The 18,009-nt window shown below is 39.3% G+C and overlaps 2 protein-coding genes across 3 annotated transcripts in view; one reads left to right on the plus strand and one right to left on the minus strand.

Annotated features, from left to right (window-relative positions):
* Positions 1–272: 272 nt before the first annotated feature.
* LOC122835179 lies at positions 273–7,607 on the plus strand. Its single transcript, XM_044124011.1, has 2 exons — positions 273–2,430; positions 5,829–7,607. Exon 1 carries the CDS (start codon positions 288–290, stop codon positions 1,890–1,892), a length of 1,605 nt encoding a protein of 534 aa, XP_043979946.1. The 5' UTR covers positions 273–287; the 3' UTR covers positions 1,893–2,430; positions 5,829–7,607.
* A 138-nt stretch (positions 7,608–7,745) lies between these two features.
* Positions 7,746–18,009, minus strand: part of poc1b (POC1 centriolar protein B) — a 39,737-nt gene continuing 29,473 nt past the window's right edge. For both annotated transcript variants that reach the window (XM_044124014.1, XM_044124012.1), the window contains exons 11-12: positions 9,801–10,037; positions 7,746–9,039 (exon numbers count right to left, since the gene is read on the minus strand). In XM_044124014.1, the coding sequence (XP_043979949.1) occupies positions 8,881–9,039; positions 9,801–10,037 (396 nt within the window). In that variant the 3' untranslated portion in view covers positions 7,746–8,880. The remainder of the gene's footprint in view (positions 9,040–9,800; positions 10,038–18,009) is intronic.

Consider the following 18,009-nt stretch of genomic DNA (forward strand, 5'->3'; position numbering starts at 1 on the left):
CCAGTTTCACTGTTGTGTCTTTGTGACACGACAATAAAATCAATCTAAGTCCAAGAATTCAGATTTTTGCTTCCTGGCCGTTGAATATGTTGTTAAATGTGTTAGTTAGTATTTCTGACAGTTTATATTTTCTTTTAACTCTTGTCACATTCTCTTCAGAATGATTGGTGATGTCACAGTCTATGACATCACCAAGTCATCATTATGTGCAGTACAATTCTAGCACAGAAGTCATTCGCAAATATTTTTTGTGTGAGGTAGACGTGTCTGTAGTTAGCAAGCTCGAAATGGAGACGAAGTCCAAGAAGTGGAGGTCCTTTAGGGAATTATGCACAAATCAATTCCAAAAGATTTGTGCCATGAAAAGTCCTGATTATTTGAAAAGGGACTTTCTCAGTGACCTTCTGTGGCAGGTGATTGAGAAAGTAGCAGATGAACCAACCCTGCCCCTTGTCCGAGAAACCTTTGAGAACGCCCAAGGTAAGCTCTTATGCCAAATTATGGCAGAAACTGGGACGTTAGATTTGGACATTCTGTCAGGAATGTCAGAAGTGCTAAGCGAAAGAATCTTTCAGAGCATCGCCAGTGATTCTTTCCACCTCGCAAGCGAATTGCATTTGTTTGCAATTCTTTTCTATCCAGAGTCATACCCAAGGATTGTGCAGGAATTCAAGCATCACCTGGAGAATCCCATTCCTCAAGAACCCACCAACACGAAGAAATTTTTATCATCTGTAAGAACAAAGCTTAAAGACACTTTGTTTGATGCAGAAGGCTTGTATGCAGAAGAGAACTGCCTGAGTAAGGACGGTTTGAAGTCTACTTATCCTAATGGGAAAAGATTGGTGGAAAACGACAGAGAGATGGGAATGAAACATGGGACAGATGAACGGAGAAAAATGATAAATCTAGTTCTTTGGAAACTCATTCGTAAGGCCAGTCACAGATCTACCTCAAATTATAGCGAGAAAGACATTATCCCTGTCTACGAGAGGCTTTCTGGAGTTCTGTGGGAAGAACTGAAGGATGTGGATTTTATCATTTTCCCAGAGATGGACAGAAAAATTGGCTCAGACATCTTCCAACTTCTAAGTGGAAACGAGGATGTGGTAAGAGATAGGCTTTTCCATCTCATGAAAATGAACCACCCAATTGTTGACTACAAACTTGTAGCTTGTTTCAAAAGAACCTTGACACATCCCAGAAAGGTTCATCTCCCAAAAAGCTATATGAGAAGAGCTCTGACAAGCACCTGTAAAGATGTCAGCTCTGTTATGTTCTGTCGTAAACAAGTTCATCCAGGCCTGAGAAGCCGAACCAACTGTGAAAGCAAGGACAAAGGTGAAGCCCCTACAGATGAGGTGCCTTGTGATCTTGTTTTGGAAGATCTTGATTCAGTCAATCCTGAAAACCAGAACACAATTGAATCTCCTGTAAGTTACAATAGAAGCAGAGGCTTTGAGCATTCCCCAAAGCCTCAAAACATAGGTATAACAACAGTGGAGTGTGAAAACCAAACACTCGTAGAAAGTGCCGTCTCTGAGACTGTGTGCAGAATGTATCCTGACCTTGCTTCATCAATGAGCAAGTGTCGTCCGATTTTCATACAAGTGCGTCCATATAAGCCTGTTTTGGAGGATACTGAAGAAGAAACCCCCGAAAGTCAACAGAACACAAAACAAGATGCTACAAATGTGAACCTTGATCTTGCTTTGGTAGACCTTGAATCCGTCAACTCTGAAGGCCAGAACATAAATGAAGACTCTCTGTATGTGAATGAAGGTGATCTTGTTTTGGAAGACCTGGAATCACTTGACTCTGAAGGCCAGTACAGACATGAAAACCCTAAATATGTGAATGAAGGCGATATTGTTTTAGAAGACCTTGAATAAGTCAACTCTGAAGGCCAGGACAGAAAGGAAGGTTCCGTAAATGTGAACCTTACTGATCTTGTTTTGGAAGATGTGGAATGATGAGGACAGAGGATCACTGAGACTCCTCTTCCCCTCTATACCACCGTAATCCTCTGAAGGTTTTATTTTAGGACTATAATGTCCCTGTTAGCAAGGGATGTTGTCTGAACGTTTGTTGCTAGCAAGGACCAAAATTACAAACAGGAGTTCAATTGATTAATCTAAATTCGTCTTGCAAGAATTAATGGACTTTAAAAAAAAAGTATGGCTGCATAGTGGGGTCTTTCTGCATTAAATCTGCATTTTGACCCCTGTGCATGCGTGGGTTCCCTCCAGGTGCTCTGGCTTCCCCCACTTGGTCCAAAAATCACAAAAGTACTCTTGTTTTGGAGGATTTGGAATGATAAGGAAGCACATAATTCTAATCCTCTCAATGTTTTATGGTGTTTCATTTCAGGACTACGTTCAAGAGACGTTGTCTGAAAGTTTCTTGTTATTTGGGTCCAAAATCACAAAAGTGAGTTGAATTGATTACTCTAAATTCCTCTTACAAGAGTGGATGAATGAAGTAATTAGTTAATTCATTAATTGATTAATTAATTAGTTAGTTAACAACTAACTAATTAATTACAATTAATGAATTAATCATTTTTAATCATTTAATAAATTAATTGATTAACCATTATTTATAAATCATTAGTGATTAATATTTAATCATTAATTATGTTTTTTATTAATTAATGATTAACTAATCATTAGCAATTAATCATTAAAATGAATGATTAATAATTAAATATTAATTGTTAATCATTAATAAAAATCATTAATGGATGAAAATCATTGCTCACTAATAATGAATGATTATTAATCATTAACAGTGATTAATCATTAAATAATTATTACTAGTTGGCAAAACTAATAGGAAGCAAGAGTCAAACCAAAAGCTAATAGGGTCAAGCTAGGATCTCACAGCTTGACCCTATGAGATGTCAAGCCACCGCTAATAAAAATAAAACTAAAAGCTAATTAAAGTCAGATAAATCTTAACTTTAAGTCAGTCTAATAAAACAGCTAATAAGAGGTAAGCCAAAACTTTATTATTGGGGCCTGTAGATAGCAATGCGTAGGGATACAATTCCTATGCATTGCAGGCACCTATTGTTCTACACCTCAAAATAACTGCCGCTTCCTACTACCGTTGATGCGGCTCGTATCGCTGTGTGCCCCCTCACAATATATATTGTGCGGCTCAATCGCTTGAGGGGGGCTATTACTTTTGTTGGCATTTCGAGTAACTGTGGTGAAATAATTAACAAAAAACGAGCCAAATTCAACTCAAAACAAAAGTTTAACTGACATAAAACAGGGAGATTCATTTGATGCATCAAAGAGTGATGTCATCACTGCTGATGTCATTGTTACCAGTAAAACTGAACATTCTACTGGTGCATTCACATCAAACACGTTTTGAGCGTCAGGCGAGTCTGGTTGATATTCAAAGTCTATGTGGAGTGTTTGATGCGCTAGCTGTGTCAAACGCTCAAAACGGTTCAAATTGCGCTGTGCTAGACGCTCAAAGCACGATGCATTTGCCTTTGACGCGCCTCCACATAGACTTTGAATGCAAACCAGATGCACCTGATGCTCAAAACGCATTTAGTGTGAACGCACCAATATATGTCCAGTGTCACATTAGGCCAGTGCTTCTCAATTCCAGTCCTCAAACACAGATTTATGTCTCTCCCTGTGTGTTTCACTCACATGACAATAGAGCTGCTCTATAGAACTACAATGACTGAATGTCAGAACTACAACATGGTGGAACTGTCAGTTACTACAGAGGAGGACTGAACTGACCTTTACAACTACTAGTGTTTTGGGCACTATAGAACTGATTTAACCCAATCACCGTTACACATGGGATTAGTTTGGCCCTTTGAAATGAAGCTTACTGAAAATTTCAAAATAAAAGCTTTGACAAGTTTTACATCATATAATTGCTCTTTTTGGCTTTATGTGACTGGTTTATCCAAAGCACTGTTACACATTGGATTAGTGTGGCCATTTAATATGAAGCTTACTGAAATTTTCCAAATAAAAGCCTCAAGATCCCCCTCAGGTTAGTGCACCGCCCTAGGCGGTGCAATAATATTTATTTGCATTATATTTTTCTCTCAGGTTAGGTCATTTTTCTCTTGCTGCACAAGACACTACAACACTGAAAGACGGTCTTAGCAGACATGATTAGTTAAAAGATCGGAAATCATTTCAACCTAACAAACATTAATTGGTCGATTAATGGTTTGCATCCCTAATTCAATCTGATCCATGACTCATGGTGTGTGATAAAATAGGCTTTGAGTCAACTGCTTCACAGTGCAACTGGCCCTAATCCAGTTCTTTGGCATTATCTGACAAACTGGCTGGTCCATAGGCCTAAAAAGGACAATCTGTATTTTTTTTTTAATTAGTCCACAAAATGTCACAGCATTTGTCCTCCGGCCCGTTAATGTGTTCTTTGGCAAACTATAACTTCTTCGGTCCATGTTGTTTTCAACATTGGGAATTTGTGGGGGCTTCTTTCCACACAAGTTATGTTATCATCCACTTGTCATGTGAATTCTGAGCAAATTTTTGAAAAGATGCAAAAAAGTTTACTTTTTTTTACAATTCATCACTTCGCAGCTACATATTAAAGTGTATTGATTTTTTTTATTAATTAAGATCATTAGGACTAGGAAAGAAAATAGTTATTTTCTTTTGTAAAATCTTTTTTTCTTTCTTTATGAAAAATACATACATGAAAAATATGGCACAATATTTTCTTCATACCTCTATACATTGAGACACTAGAAGATATTATAGTACAAAATACTACACTAAGCAGTCACCAGTCAAAGGTTAGACCTAAATCCAATTGAAAAATCTGTGGTAATTGTTGAAAATAACACTTTATAAAAAAAAAAATCCTCCCACTTTACATTGATGCACTACTTTGATCTATTACAGAAAATACCAATAAAATACAATCAAGGCTGCGGTTGTAATGTCACAAAATTAGGAAAAGTTAATACTTTCATTAGACACCATATCTGGGTGATCTAACAAGCACTGATAAAAACAGTTCCCTAAATACATCCACAGCTTATAACTGTTTGGACAAACACACGACTTATAACTGTCATGTGTTTGTCCAAACAAACGCACGACTCAGCAATAAACTGCCACCACGCACAAGCCCACTAACTTGTCTAACAACGGGGAACCCCTCCTTGAGGAAGCTATTAACATGTTATAGGGTCATGTTCACGATGCACTTAAGCTAGTCCCATACACACACACACACACACGCACACGCACGCACCCAGCACTTGTGTTTGCAATAAAGCAAGACCTGCGTGCACTTAATGAGATCTGAGTGGAAGTGAAGGTGGAAATTGGTCATTAACCATCTGCTTGTGGCTCTCCTGCTTCTGGATACACGAAGTTTTGCAACTAATGTTGTTTGTGTGTGCACTCGTTCGCAAAGAGTGAGTGTGAGGGCCTCCAGAAGAAAAAGGTCTACCTGGTGAAATGGCATTGGCCAACAGTGAAAGGCAAAGAAAATCTGATCAGATCGACATGCAGTATGTTCTGATTTAAGTTTAAATTACAATTTTAACTTGTGAACATCACACTATTTGGTAGTCCATAAATGGGAGGTTATTATGTACTTTCCAAGCACATGATGCCATTTTATATCACGGTCAAGTAACTGTTTCCTTTAGTAGTGATGACAATGCTGTATGTATCAAAAAATTAACTTAAAAGAAATTTGACGTCCCATTATAGCTGCAGCTGATGCCTTGAAATTGGCCTCCGGCTCTTTAAGAAGCTCCTGCTCTTTCTGACATTCTTCTTGTTTCTCCACTCCAGGTCTGTTTTTGATGAGGGAAAACTATACTGCAGCAAGAGGACAACATATGAAGCTCAAACTTAATCACGTGTGATTTTAATTGCGTTTTTGTTTTTAATGGAAATACCACAACTGTTCGACATTGGCGGAACAGTTACAGGATTTTGTGCACATTTGTAACGGAAACGCAGCTGATGATGGCATACACACAGTTTTTCATGAAGACCAAGAACCTCAACTGTTGTCTCATCTGCCCAGAATAGCTCATTCTTCAAGTTTTGTTTGACTGTGACAAAGTGCTGCATCCAAGAAGAACCCGTGTTTCTGATCATGTTGTTGAAAGTTGTGATGATATATTGTGCAGTCTTACCATGAGATGATTTGAGCAGATGAAAGATGAATAGCTCATGGAAATCAATTAAATGGACGATTGGATACACACCACCATGACAGAGCCTGGAAACACAAACATATTTTACTATAGCGTTTATTTATTTTCATGTTTCTGAACATGCTTTCATCTGATTCCATATTGTTCCAAACAGTGTAAGAATAAAAGTGCATCGCCGTTCCTTTAGCCCATTTCTGCAAATGTACTCTTGTTGCTTTGGCAGAGTTGAACTCTGGGCTTTTCTCAGCTGGCAGAAGAACTTTCATCTGGTGGGAAAAAAAGAAAAAGAAGAAACATGCAAAAGGAAAAACAGCAAAGCCAGGGAGGACATGAAGGATGTGGTGGGGAAGATAAGCAGCAGTCGGTGGAGGGCTCTCCATTCGTGTGGCTTTTGTTTTTACAGCTTCCTCCCGCTTCAGCCACACAGCTCACCACACCTCAGCCGCCGGAAAACATAAACATCTCAAAGATGGAGTGTTTGATATAAAGCAAGAAGGAACATGTCAAAGTGTGAAGGGCGTTATATAGCAAACCAAATGAAGAGACTTGGCCCAATATAAAACGGAGCTCAACACAGTGGAAGCATGATGGTCAGCTACCAGTGAAAGAAACAAATTGATGATTTGTGATGACTTCTTGCAACATTAAAACATCACAGTTTTTGTCAATGGCTACAAATAGCTAAGTGTGGCCTCGTAACTGCCAGAATGTGACTCCATCCGGTGAATTAAGTGTAAATTCTTATTATGCCCAATGATATGAAGGTGTGTGCTAATGTTAGCTTATGCTGTATATCTAAGACAGAATGTAGCTCCTGAAATAAACCATATTTGGCTGGCTGATAATAATGTTACAACAGCACTAAACAAGCCTTCACAATTTGTGTTAAAATGTGACATAATACAAACGACTTGTTAGCATTGGGAACATACTGGCTAGCTATTAGCCAGTATGTTCTAATAGTTTGCTGTTAGTAACTATTAGTGACAGCAAACAATTTGTTAGCACTGTGAACATACTGACTAACTATTAGCAGCTAACAGCAAATGATTTGTTAGCATTCTGAGAATACTGGCTAACTATTAGTGAAACTATTAGTGAAATGTTAATAAACGATTTGTTAGCACTGTGAATATACTGGCTAACTAATAGTGGCTAACAGAAAACAATTTGTTTGCATTGTGAAAATACAGGCTAACCATTAGCAGCTAAGAGCAACTGATATGTCAGCACTGTTGAAATACTGACTAACCATTCGAGGCTAACAGCAAATGTTTTGTTAACACTGTGAAGACACTGCCTAACCATTAGCAGCTAACAGCAAATAATTTGTTAGCACTGAAGATACTGGCCCACCATTAGCTACTAACAGTACAGTTAGCATCTGCTTTGTGAATTAGAATTGGTGTCAGATGTGAAGAATGTACACTTACCAAGGACTTATCTTCTTAAAACTATCACTTTAAAAAAAAACATATTGTAAAAGATCAATATTTTTTCTTACTTATTTTAGAAAGTAAAAATCATGTAGGATAATTACACAGAGTTAAATATTCCAAGCCTTTATTTCATGTAATTTTGGTGACTATGCCTTACAGATGATAAAAACACATGTTCCATTTCATCTGCTGATGAAATGGAACATTGGTTCACTGGGTTTTCAGCCGTCTAGCAGGAAATCTTAGAGCGCTTCATGCTTCCTGCTTCACGGAGATCATGATTTCAGATTTCAGCAGGACTTGGTATTTCCCACGCTGCCAAAGGCACCAAAATGGCGGTTCAATGATCATGGTGTTGGCCAGCAAACTAGCCTGACCTGAATGCCACTGAGACACTATGGACTAGTACTGTCAATGAGAAGATGAGAAACACCACACACAATAATACAGATAAACAGAAGGCCGATATCAAAGCAACCTCAGCTTCCTCAACACCTCTGGTATGCAATCACCCTAATCTTTAGTTTTCTAAAAAAGACTCTACATGAGAATTGAGTCACAACTTCATGAAACATGATAATATTACGACCAGTCACAGGAAACATGTTTGCAAAATAAAATATTATGCAAAACTAAAGTCTATTTTGGTCTTGATAGCCTTAAAAAAGTGCAATATTGTATTTTATCTATCAACATATAAATAATCATCAAAGGTAAATTTGAGGCAAAATGTGCCCAGTTTGATGTTTCTATATATCAGATTTTTACAACAAAAGATACAAAACACGTAGATATATAAAAAATAGTATTAACTATTTTTGCAGCAGCAAACTGCTAAAAGCAGCGGCTTATTTACAAGTAACCACATGCAAATGCTGGGAGGGGTTGTGGCAGATGGCCTGCGGTCACAGCAGGTTACACCTCAGCATTCAGACACAGATGGATGCTGGGCCGTACAGCTGGATGTCAGTCAGAGGTGATGGGAGAAACACGGGGAAACATGTCGGTCGCTCATACGCACAAGGAGATGCACCATAAATCACTGACTGCTGCCAGAATCCTGATTAACCCTCTGACCCCAGATAAGGACCACCGTGGTGTTGGTTTAAAAAAAAAAACAACCCAAAGATAAAAATCACTCACACATATACCCGTACCAATACATTCTTAACAGTTATGAGAAAAGCCAAAGAGCCATTCTGGGTGTTTATGTCTGAGAGATGAAGGGGAAGAAGACGATCCTTAAGTGAAATGATAAAGGGACTCATCCGTCTCTTCGCTCGCCATCCTAGATTTCTGTTCCGATGTCTTCAAGTCCTTCAGGATCTCAGACTGATGCTGGAGACACTCCTTCATTTTGTCTTCTGTTAGGGTGAGACGCTCCTCCAACACGGAAATGGTCTGCATGGAGAGCAGGGGGGATTAGGACGCAGAATAATTATACAGCAGTCGCACAATAATTACAGAGGCACAAGCAAGGCGGACAGCCTGTGGAATTGGTTCCGTCATCGCTCTGGAAACATAAAGTGGGAGACGCAGAAGAGGCTCTGTAGATGGATGACCTGGTTTCTCATTTACCCTTCTGAAAAATGACTTTTCCTTTTGTCTGCAGGATTTTAATGCAATGAGACTAGGAATGCACTGATCCGCTATTTTCACTTCCGATACCGATACAGATATCTGAGGTTTAGCGCAGGCCGTTATTGATATGATACAGAAAAACAGAAGCGAAATTTAATTGACTTTAATTGATAGTGGGCGCAGGCCCAAAAAAGGTCGAAATACACTGGCTTAGAAGAAGCTAGCTAGGTAGCAAGCAAAGGTATATGAGCAGCTAGTTATCAGTAGCCTCAACTGCTTTGAGTCACAGAACTCAAAGATGTCTACACACAACTCAAAGTTTTGCCTGACAGAAAAGTCCCAAGAGAAAAATTATATATAAGAATATATGAGATGAAATAGAAAGACAACGAAGGAATGCGCAGCTATACCAAATGCTTTAACAGGGTCCACTGTTTCTGGTTCATTTCTGATTAGCAATACAGCTAAATTTGGAAGAAAAGAAAATCTGACAGTACTACTACTATTCCACTGAAATGAGTCACAAACGTAGCTAAGAAGCTGCTTCTCAGCAGCTTTCAGATTTCCCCTCCACAGCTGACCTGCGTGAGGACGTCCAGCTGTCGAACAATGTGCTGCAGAGTGAAGTCCAGACTTAATGGACGACCGGGGAGAACGTTCAGTGGGCGGGTCTGCGCCGTGTCCTCTTCCTCCGCCTTTCCTTTTCCTCTTCTCTGGCCGTCTGAGCCGGTCTGGTTCCCAGAAGTCGACCCTGCCTTGCTGGCACTTTCACCTTGGGTCCACGCTTCCACTCTTCCACGACGTGCCAGGAAGTCTGCCTGTGTGGGCGTCAAAAGTGGGAAAAACTAAAATCTTTCAACTATTCAAGGATAAAAACCCTTTTTGCAGAGACATTGGTGGGTGTTTAGCTTGCTTCTGACTCAGAATCAACTAAGTCACTTTTTCCAGCAATCAGAACTGGGACATTTACAGGGGTGTGAAGAAAGTGTTTGCACTCTTCCTGATATCCTTTTTTTTTTTTTTTTGCATGTTTGTTATACTTAAGTGTTTCAGAACATCTTTGACTAATTTAAATATTAGTCAAAGACAACACAAGTAAACCCCCAATACAATTTTTAAATTAAAGCTGTTAATTGCTGAGGAGAAAAAAAAATCTAATCATGCTGTCCTTTCAAGAAGCCAATAGGCCATCAGCAGCTGTTATCTTCTTTCATACTAGTATAATTACCAAACCAATCACACCTCTCTCATCCAGACTAAGCCTGCATTGATCCACTATATTTTACATCCGATACAATACAAATATCTTTGGTTCGGTATCAACCAATAAGAAACCGATATAGAAAACCAGCAATCAATTGACTTAAAACATTTAGTTTTTTAAACACGAACACATGTCCTGAATTGTAAACTCAATAACTCCACACTAGTGCGACACACTTAAATACAAGCTTGGTCAAACATGTAATAACAAACAACCTGTATTTCTTCAGTCAGCGCAATTAGGAGAATAGCAGCCAATGTAAAAGGAATAATGAATAAAATGAGAGAGATATTAATATCAGACTGGTTCATCTCTGATCTGGGCCGCCGTCCAGCACAAGTTGGGAACGGTCAGAAAACACACCTGCATCCTTCAGCATAGGTTTGACATTTTACCACACTGTTCACTCTGTCCGTTGACCACCGGTACTAGACAAGGAGGCTTTTACTGATCCAGTGGACAATTTAAAATCTTGCATTTTCCTTTACACATATGCACAAGAGTCGGCAAAAACATGTAGGTTTTAATACGCCACACACACATAAAAACTGCTTCCTGTCTTGACATGCAAGAGACCTTGAGCTCACTGCAATCTGATAGACTGGAGTGATTGCATGCTAGATGTTGCTGGATCACCGAGCGGCACTGAATATCTGATGCTGTCTTTATATAAGAATTGCTTATAGAAAACTGATAAGATCATGCACTGGCATCGGCAAGAAAAGCCAGTTAAAGACTCAAACTTTAAGTTGATCCATTACTTTTTATAAGCTCAAGAAATGTGACAAAACCAATTAAATACCAGAACTTTATATTCTGTTTAAGCAGAGCGTGGTTTTCATATTCACAGAGAAGACGTCTTATTGTAGCACATGCAGATTTTCAATGATGGCTCTTCCAACTGCATTTATCAGAAATCACAAACTATTCTCAGGGAAATTTGACATTTTTCAGTACACAACGGTGAGCTTGCCACTCCTTGTGCTTGTTGGATAAAAAACCCTTTTGGATGGTATTGTTTAAGTCTATTCATTACTGTTTTGAGTTTGATTAATTTTCTAAGGCCTCTTACATTCCAGGAGATCACATCAACTATGAACTCAGTGCTCATTCGCTTAATGCCCACATATCAGCTCTTTCTGTTTTTTGTCTCAACTGTAGGAACTTGCCATTCACAATTTGAAGAAAATTGCACCTTGAGAGCTGCACATTTACAAACACAAAAGATTTTTCTGAGATTTCCCACCAGTGGGAATCTCCGAGTCCCCTTCCCCTCTAGTCTGTGACTTGATCCCAGAAAAACAGGAGCAAAAAAAAAAAAAAACATCTACTTAAACAATTCGCACCACAACCTTAAACTACAAACCCCGACCATGCTACCTAGAAATTATGGCCCACCACTATGAGGGGGAGACACTCGAAATGTGTTTTGTCCAGGATCACCGATCAAATGGAATATTGATCCTTATTAAACCTTGCTGACGGCATCTAGTGTGGAAGTGTGGTTCCCCGTCAGTTTGTTGTCTTGTTTTCCGTATAGAGTCCTCCACCTCTGTTGGCGTGTGGAAGAATGATTTTCCAATTACCACAGTGGAAAATCCTCATCTTTGCTGAGAATATCAGTCCAAAGTTTATATTCGGATTTCGGAGTTGCTGTTTCACGTGGCCGTATTGTTTCACCACCTCCGTGGACAGGTCAGGAAAGAACACATCAACTTTCCTTTCAGACGGGCTGCAGTCTTCACCCTCATCTAGTTTAGAAATTTCACGATGATCACGCGTGGCGGGCCGCCCGGAGCACTCTGGCCCTGCAGCCTGTGGGCCACTCAGGTTGGATCTCCAGCATCTGTTTTCAAGTTCATTCACCTTCAAAGCGAGATCCTGGATTTTCTTATGTTTGGACTCTTCCTTGCTTTTTAGCGAGGCGACACAGTCCTCTAGGTTGCCAATGCGGGATTCTGCACAGGTAAGCCTCTTGAGGAACACTCCAATTGTGTCTTTAATTTCTTGATTCAAAGTTATAATTTCTCGTAGTTGTGTGGTAAAATGAGTTTTCGAGGCTTGGATTGCTTCCAGGAGGTCAGTTTCAGAAGTCTGAAGCCTCCTCCATCTGCTCGGTTTCCACTTCGCTGCTAGCGCCACTTTCGGATCCCTCTTTGCTGGTTGTTTTCACTTTTAATTTGTGTTTACTCGGCATCTTGGCAGGTTGAATTGAATCTCTAGCTTGTCCCAGGGAGTTTGGTCGTACAAAAAATATCTTAGCAGTGGTCTAGATATCTAAATACAGGGTATATTGGTCGGAGCAATAAGACGCCATAACCGGGAGTCCCCCACAGGACACTTAAATACAATAGCTTCACTTGCTTGGTCAAACATGTGAAAGCAACTTTAATTTGTTTAGTCTGTGCAATTAGAAATAGAACAGTTGATGAACAATAACTAATAAGTGACAAAAACAATAAATTGACTAGCTTGGTCTAGCATGTAAAAACAAACTGCAACAAATCTTCTTTCAAATGATCAAAAAGTGCAATTAGCCTTCATGAATATAATCAAAAAAATATAGCACGACGTCGCTCAGAGCACTAAGCATAAAATTAGACTTATGCCCGAGCTAGAATTTTCTTCCATATCAGGACTGATACCGATATTAATATCGGATCGGTGCATCTCCAATTGGTGTTGCACTAGTAAGGCCAAACTGTGAATGATGACGCTTTTCCTAAACGACTCTTCAACAAAACCTTCCAAAATACTGAAGAACAAAACTCAGAGTAAGCATCAAATCTGAAATTTTATCATCGTGACGACCCCTAGGTAGGGCTAATATAACAAAAAGATTGATTTTGAAATGAGGAACCATTGGGGCCGGTTATCTGTGTTTAAACTCCAGAAAGTGAGGCGAAGTTGGGCGATAGTAGTGACTTCTGGTGGTGCAATAGGAGGAACAGAAGGGGGCAATTTAATGAGGGATGTGTCTGAGGGATGGGAGAGGAAGGAAGAGGAGAAGGAGGGGGTGTCACACATTCCTGGCCTAATGCACGGAGCAATCGATTCCAGCTTGCTTCCTGCACGCTGTCCTCACTTCAAAGAGAGACTTGTGAGGAGAAGGAGGCCAATGGAGGGAGGAGATGGAGGCTGATGGAGGGAGGAGAAGAAGGCAGGAGGAATGTGTTTTAAAGAAAGGAAGAGGCGGAAGGCTACACTTAAGAGGGAAGAGGAGAACAAAGCTGTCCGTGTGTGGCAGACAGTCTACTTAGCTATCTCAGTTTGTTTTTTTTTTCCCCTTTGCCCTCTTTCTTCTTTTCATCCTTCATGAACTCCCTCCCCCTCTTCTCTCCTTGGTCACATCTGGCCAACATCTGCTCTGCTCATTTTTGCCTAGCAGACCCAGGCCTTCATACCCTCACTCCCCCATCCCTTTTCCAGGAAGTTTGGGTGTAATCAAACGTTTAACAGGCAAGGCACCCCAGCTGTGTTTTGTATCAATTGATGCAAAAAAAAAAAAAAAAAATGCACGTCAATGTTCAAACACATGTAGACAATCAGTGTGTGCGGTATTAAACGGGCGGTGGAAAACGCACGGAACTGAAATGCAAATTTGACAAAAGAACATCTGAATTAAAAAGCACATCGAGAGCTAATGGGGGCACACTCAGTGGATGGGATGCACCACAGGAACACCGTGAAGCAAACACCACTTTACTGCGCACTCAACCGAGCTCAGGCCCGACATTGTCAACGGAACCCTAGAGGTTTTAGGGGAGGTAAGAATCGTGCCTTCGAGGCTCCGCAGGAAGTCCGGAGTCATGGTTTGTAACAGCAGGTAAACGTGGCAGGAATGTCGTGTTGGCGTTGCCGCAAGGCAGGTTTCAAATGCAAAGGTGGGTGGAATGAGCTGCTGTAATTACAAAGGGGGAAGGAAGTGGGAGTGACATGCAGAACCAACAGTTTTGACACTCGTTCTGGTGCAACAGGGAAAAAAACACAAGTTTTTAAATAAATTAATAAGAAATATGCTGAAAAGCTCAACGGGGACATCAGTTTACTGTATAATTAGAGGACTGGTTGTTTAACACCTAGCTGATCTATTTTCCCTTTCAGAATCTCCAACACTGATATTTAGTTTAAATGTACAACGAAGATCATCACAAAAGTTTGGTTAGACGGATATATATAAAAAATGATGTAAAAAAAAACAAACAAACAAAACAAAAACACTCTGTGGCATCCGTGTAGGTTTAAACGTTACCATGAACAGTGCCTTGCAAAAGTGTCCCATTCACAGAAACCTTTTTCCACATTTTGTCAGGTTCCAACCACAAACCTCAGTGTAATGTCATGTGGCAGACCAACCTAAAGCAGTGCAAGATTCTTAAGAGGAAGGAAAGAATACATGGTTCTCATAATTGTTTACAACTAAAACTCTAAAAATGTGTGGTATCAACTTGTAGAGTGGCACTCCTTAGTCAGTTCACATCACTAGTTTGGCAGTATGGATATAAAAAAAAAAAGAAATCTATTATCAATATTGACTAGGGGTGTAACGATCCCTAAAACGTATGAGACGAGACACGGGACGAGATTTCATTACTTCAAAGATAACATTTCTGCTTCAAAAAGTCTTTATTCCACATTTTTACAAATTTTGCCACAAATTCAACAAACTAATGCTTCATTTTCTGATTTGTTTTTATCTCTTCAGGCCTTAGGACAGTTCTCACACTATGCATGGTCTGCTGTACGACGTTTCCCAGTTGCTACTGATGGAGTAAACTGTGATTGTTATGTAGCTTTAATGTACCCTAAGACATCCATCCAATGGTTGTTATAGCGATGCTTTCTGCCACTTTTTGCATCTAAACAACATGGAGTACTTACACAATTTCCCTGTCTCGTATGTCACACCGTCACAATTTCGGGTTTCTACTTGGAACTTTAAAAAGGCAACAAAGAAATAATTTAGTGTAGTTGAAGTATCTTATATTTCAATTTCTTCAGGCAAAGCCGTAGTGACCCCAACAAGACATATTGTGATGTTTCAATATCACAAGATTTTGTTACATCCCCAATATTGACTAATATAAAATGTGTATATGAATTGATATAAGCATCAATACATATAAGCGATTCAGCAACATCACCCATCCTTAATTTGTCTGCTCTGAGTTTGCATAAGACTTTGTTGCCTTTGATTGATGTTGGTTTGACCAATCGTTTAGTCTTTAATTCCTTATCAGGGAGAATTTTCAGTGTGCAGAGTGCATGGTATAAAACATGGTGTGTTCCAGAGCTTCAGAGCTCTGAAACACACCATCAAAAAGTGTGTGTGTGGAGGGGGGCGTTAGTAAACTTGATACAAACGGTGGGATATTGTACCTCCAACATAAGTTCACACATTTTGCAACAGTATCCACAGTGGCAGTTAAATGCTAATCAATGATGCGCTGATGCCGTTAAAAGCTCGACTGCAGCAGTATTACCTAAAATGGAGTTGCTGTCAAAAGGCTTGTTCATGTTAGAACCTTAATGGGGACTGTTTGAATGTTTTATGATCAAAAGAATTGTGAATAGCTTGCCCTCCGAGCCTAAATTAAGTCGCAGCTGTCCGATCAAAAACGTGATTACCATGAGATGAGATTTAGCTGAAACCTCCGGTACTCTAACTCCTCGAAAAAGTTCTTTGATCTTAAGTGAGGAGGTTTGTGAATCTCAATGAAAATCTTTATTGTGATGCTTAATACTATTACTAATAACTTGTCAATTTGAATAATTGAACACAGTTTCCTGAATAATCTCTTAAATATCTGTAACTTAAAATATGGTGGATAATTACCATTGAAACTCTCTGATAAACACCTAATTAAACAAAAATAAACCCAGCACTCTTCAGCTTTATGATGCTCTGTATATCTACAGTCCTCCTATCCTTACATGCTGATCAAATTGAACGTGGGAAGCATTTTGCACATTTTTAAGACCATTATTAATAGAATTTAAGACCTAAATGTTCACAGACATGTGCAAACTTAGTCCAGTCAACTAGTGATAAATTTGATACACGTAAAAAAAAAAAAAAAGCTAGCAAGGTAGCAAGGGTATGTTAGCAGCGAGTTACTGGTGGCCTCAACTGCTCGAGTCAGAGAACGTAATGAATGATGTGTCTGAGTGTGACTCAAACTTTTGGCTGATAAGAAAAAAAGACAAAAAACAAAATAAAAAAATCAGAATATGCAGGATTAAATAATCCCGTCAAGACAAAATTTAAGATCTGTGATTAACATATTGTCACCTAATGTCACGTAATGTTTTGCCAAAGGACGTGCAGAATCCCTGTTATAAGTTAGATGGGAGAATATTAAACCATTTTAAATGTAAACGATAGCATAATGACAAACAATTTTTTTTGTTTTAATTAGATGACAAATCTATGGATTTGTGTTTGAATACAGCAAACGCAGTCAGTAGAAAAAAAATTTAAAAAAAAAATCACTTAATGGCAGTCCACTGCTGAGCAGGACATTTTGATTTCACAGTGTGTGTGGGTGTCATGTGGATGTGAGAAGCAGACAGATAGGGGAGAATGAAGGCGGGTGGCAACAGTAGTGGATGTATTCACTTCCTCAAAACCACATGAACCTCCTCTGTGCTCGCCAACAGTCTCTGAGTTCTTGCCATTGAAAAGCAACAGTGCTGCTTCACCAGTGACAAAAAAAAAAAAATCTTTAGATACGGGTTCAAGTCTCCTTGTATAATCAGCTGCAGGAGCAGATACTGTGGACTGGCAGATAACAATTAGGGCACAGACAAGTGAAAGACAAATCCTCTGATGTGGTGTTTTGGTGGGACTGGGAGGATATTGAAGCTTTAGATCTCACCCCAACCTTCCTTCTGACTTCCTTTTAAGGATCTTTTATTCATCCATTTTAAATACCTGCTTTGTCCTGGTCTGGATTAAAGGGGAGGGATATTTACTTTTTACCCAGCTACCTTTTTCCCCATGCAAGCTCTACAAGATGAGTAAATCACAATTACAGATTTACAGGTATGTTCAAGACAGCTTCTCTTTGCAGATCCAGTTGATTGCATGTGGTTAAATGTAATATGGGAGCCACATTAGACTCAGGCACACCTGAAAACCACGAGTCAAACCTGGAAGAAACTGTTCAACAATTACAGATTCTTTAAAACCCATTCCTAAAAACGAGTGTTTAAACCTTGTCTTGCTCTCTGGACCCAATACGCAGCCAAATGTTCGTCACTTTCTTCATAGACACAGTCACTGTAGACTATAGAAAGTATGAGTACTGTAGACCATAGACACTGAGTGTGTTACACTCAGATATACATGCAATCAAAGTGCAACTCTAGCTGTGTTTCCATTGCACAATTTGTCATTTTGAAAATACATTTGCTTAATGGAAACAGAGGTTTTGGAGAAACTAATTTTTTTATAAAAGCTTTAGGCCGTAGCAATATTGATTTATTTCACAAAAGTGCAATGGAAACACTTTTTTTTAAACATA

Source organism: Gambusia affinis, linkage group LG08, assembly GCF_019740435.1.
Source record: "Gambusia affinis linkage group LG08, SWU_Gaff_1.0, whole genome shotgun sequence".
NCBI classification, from domain to species: Eukaryota; Metazoa; Chordata; class Actinopteri; order Cyprinodontiformes; family Poeciliidae; genus Gambusia; species Gambusia affinis.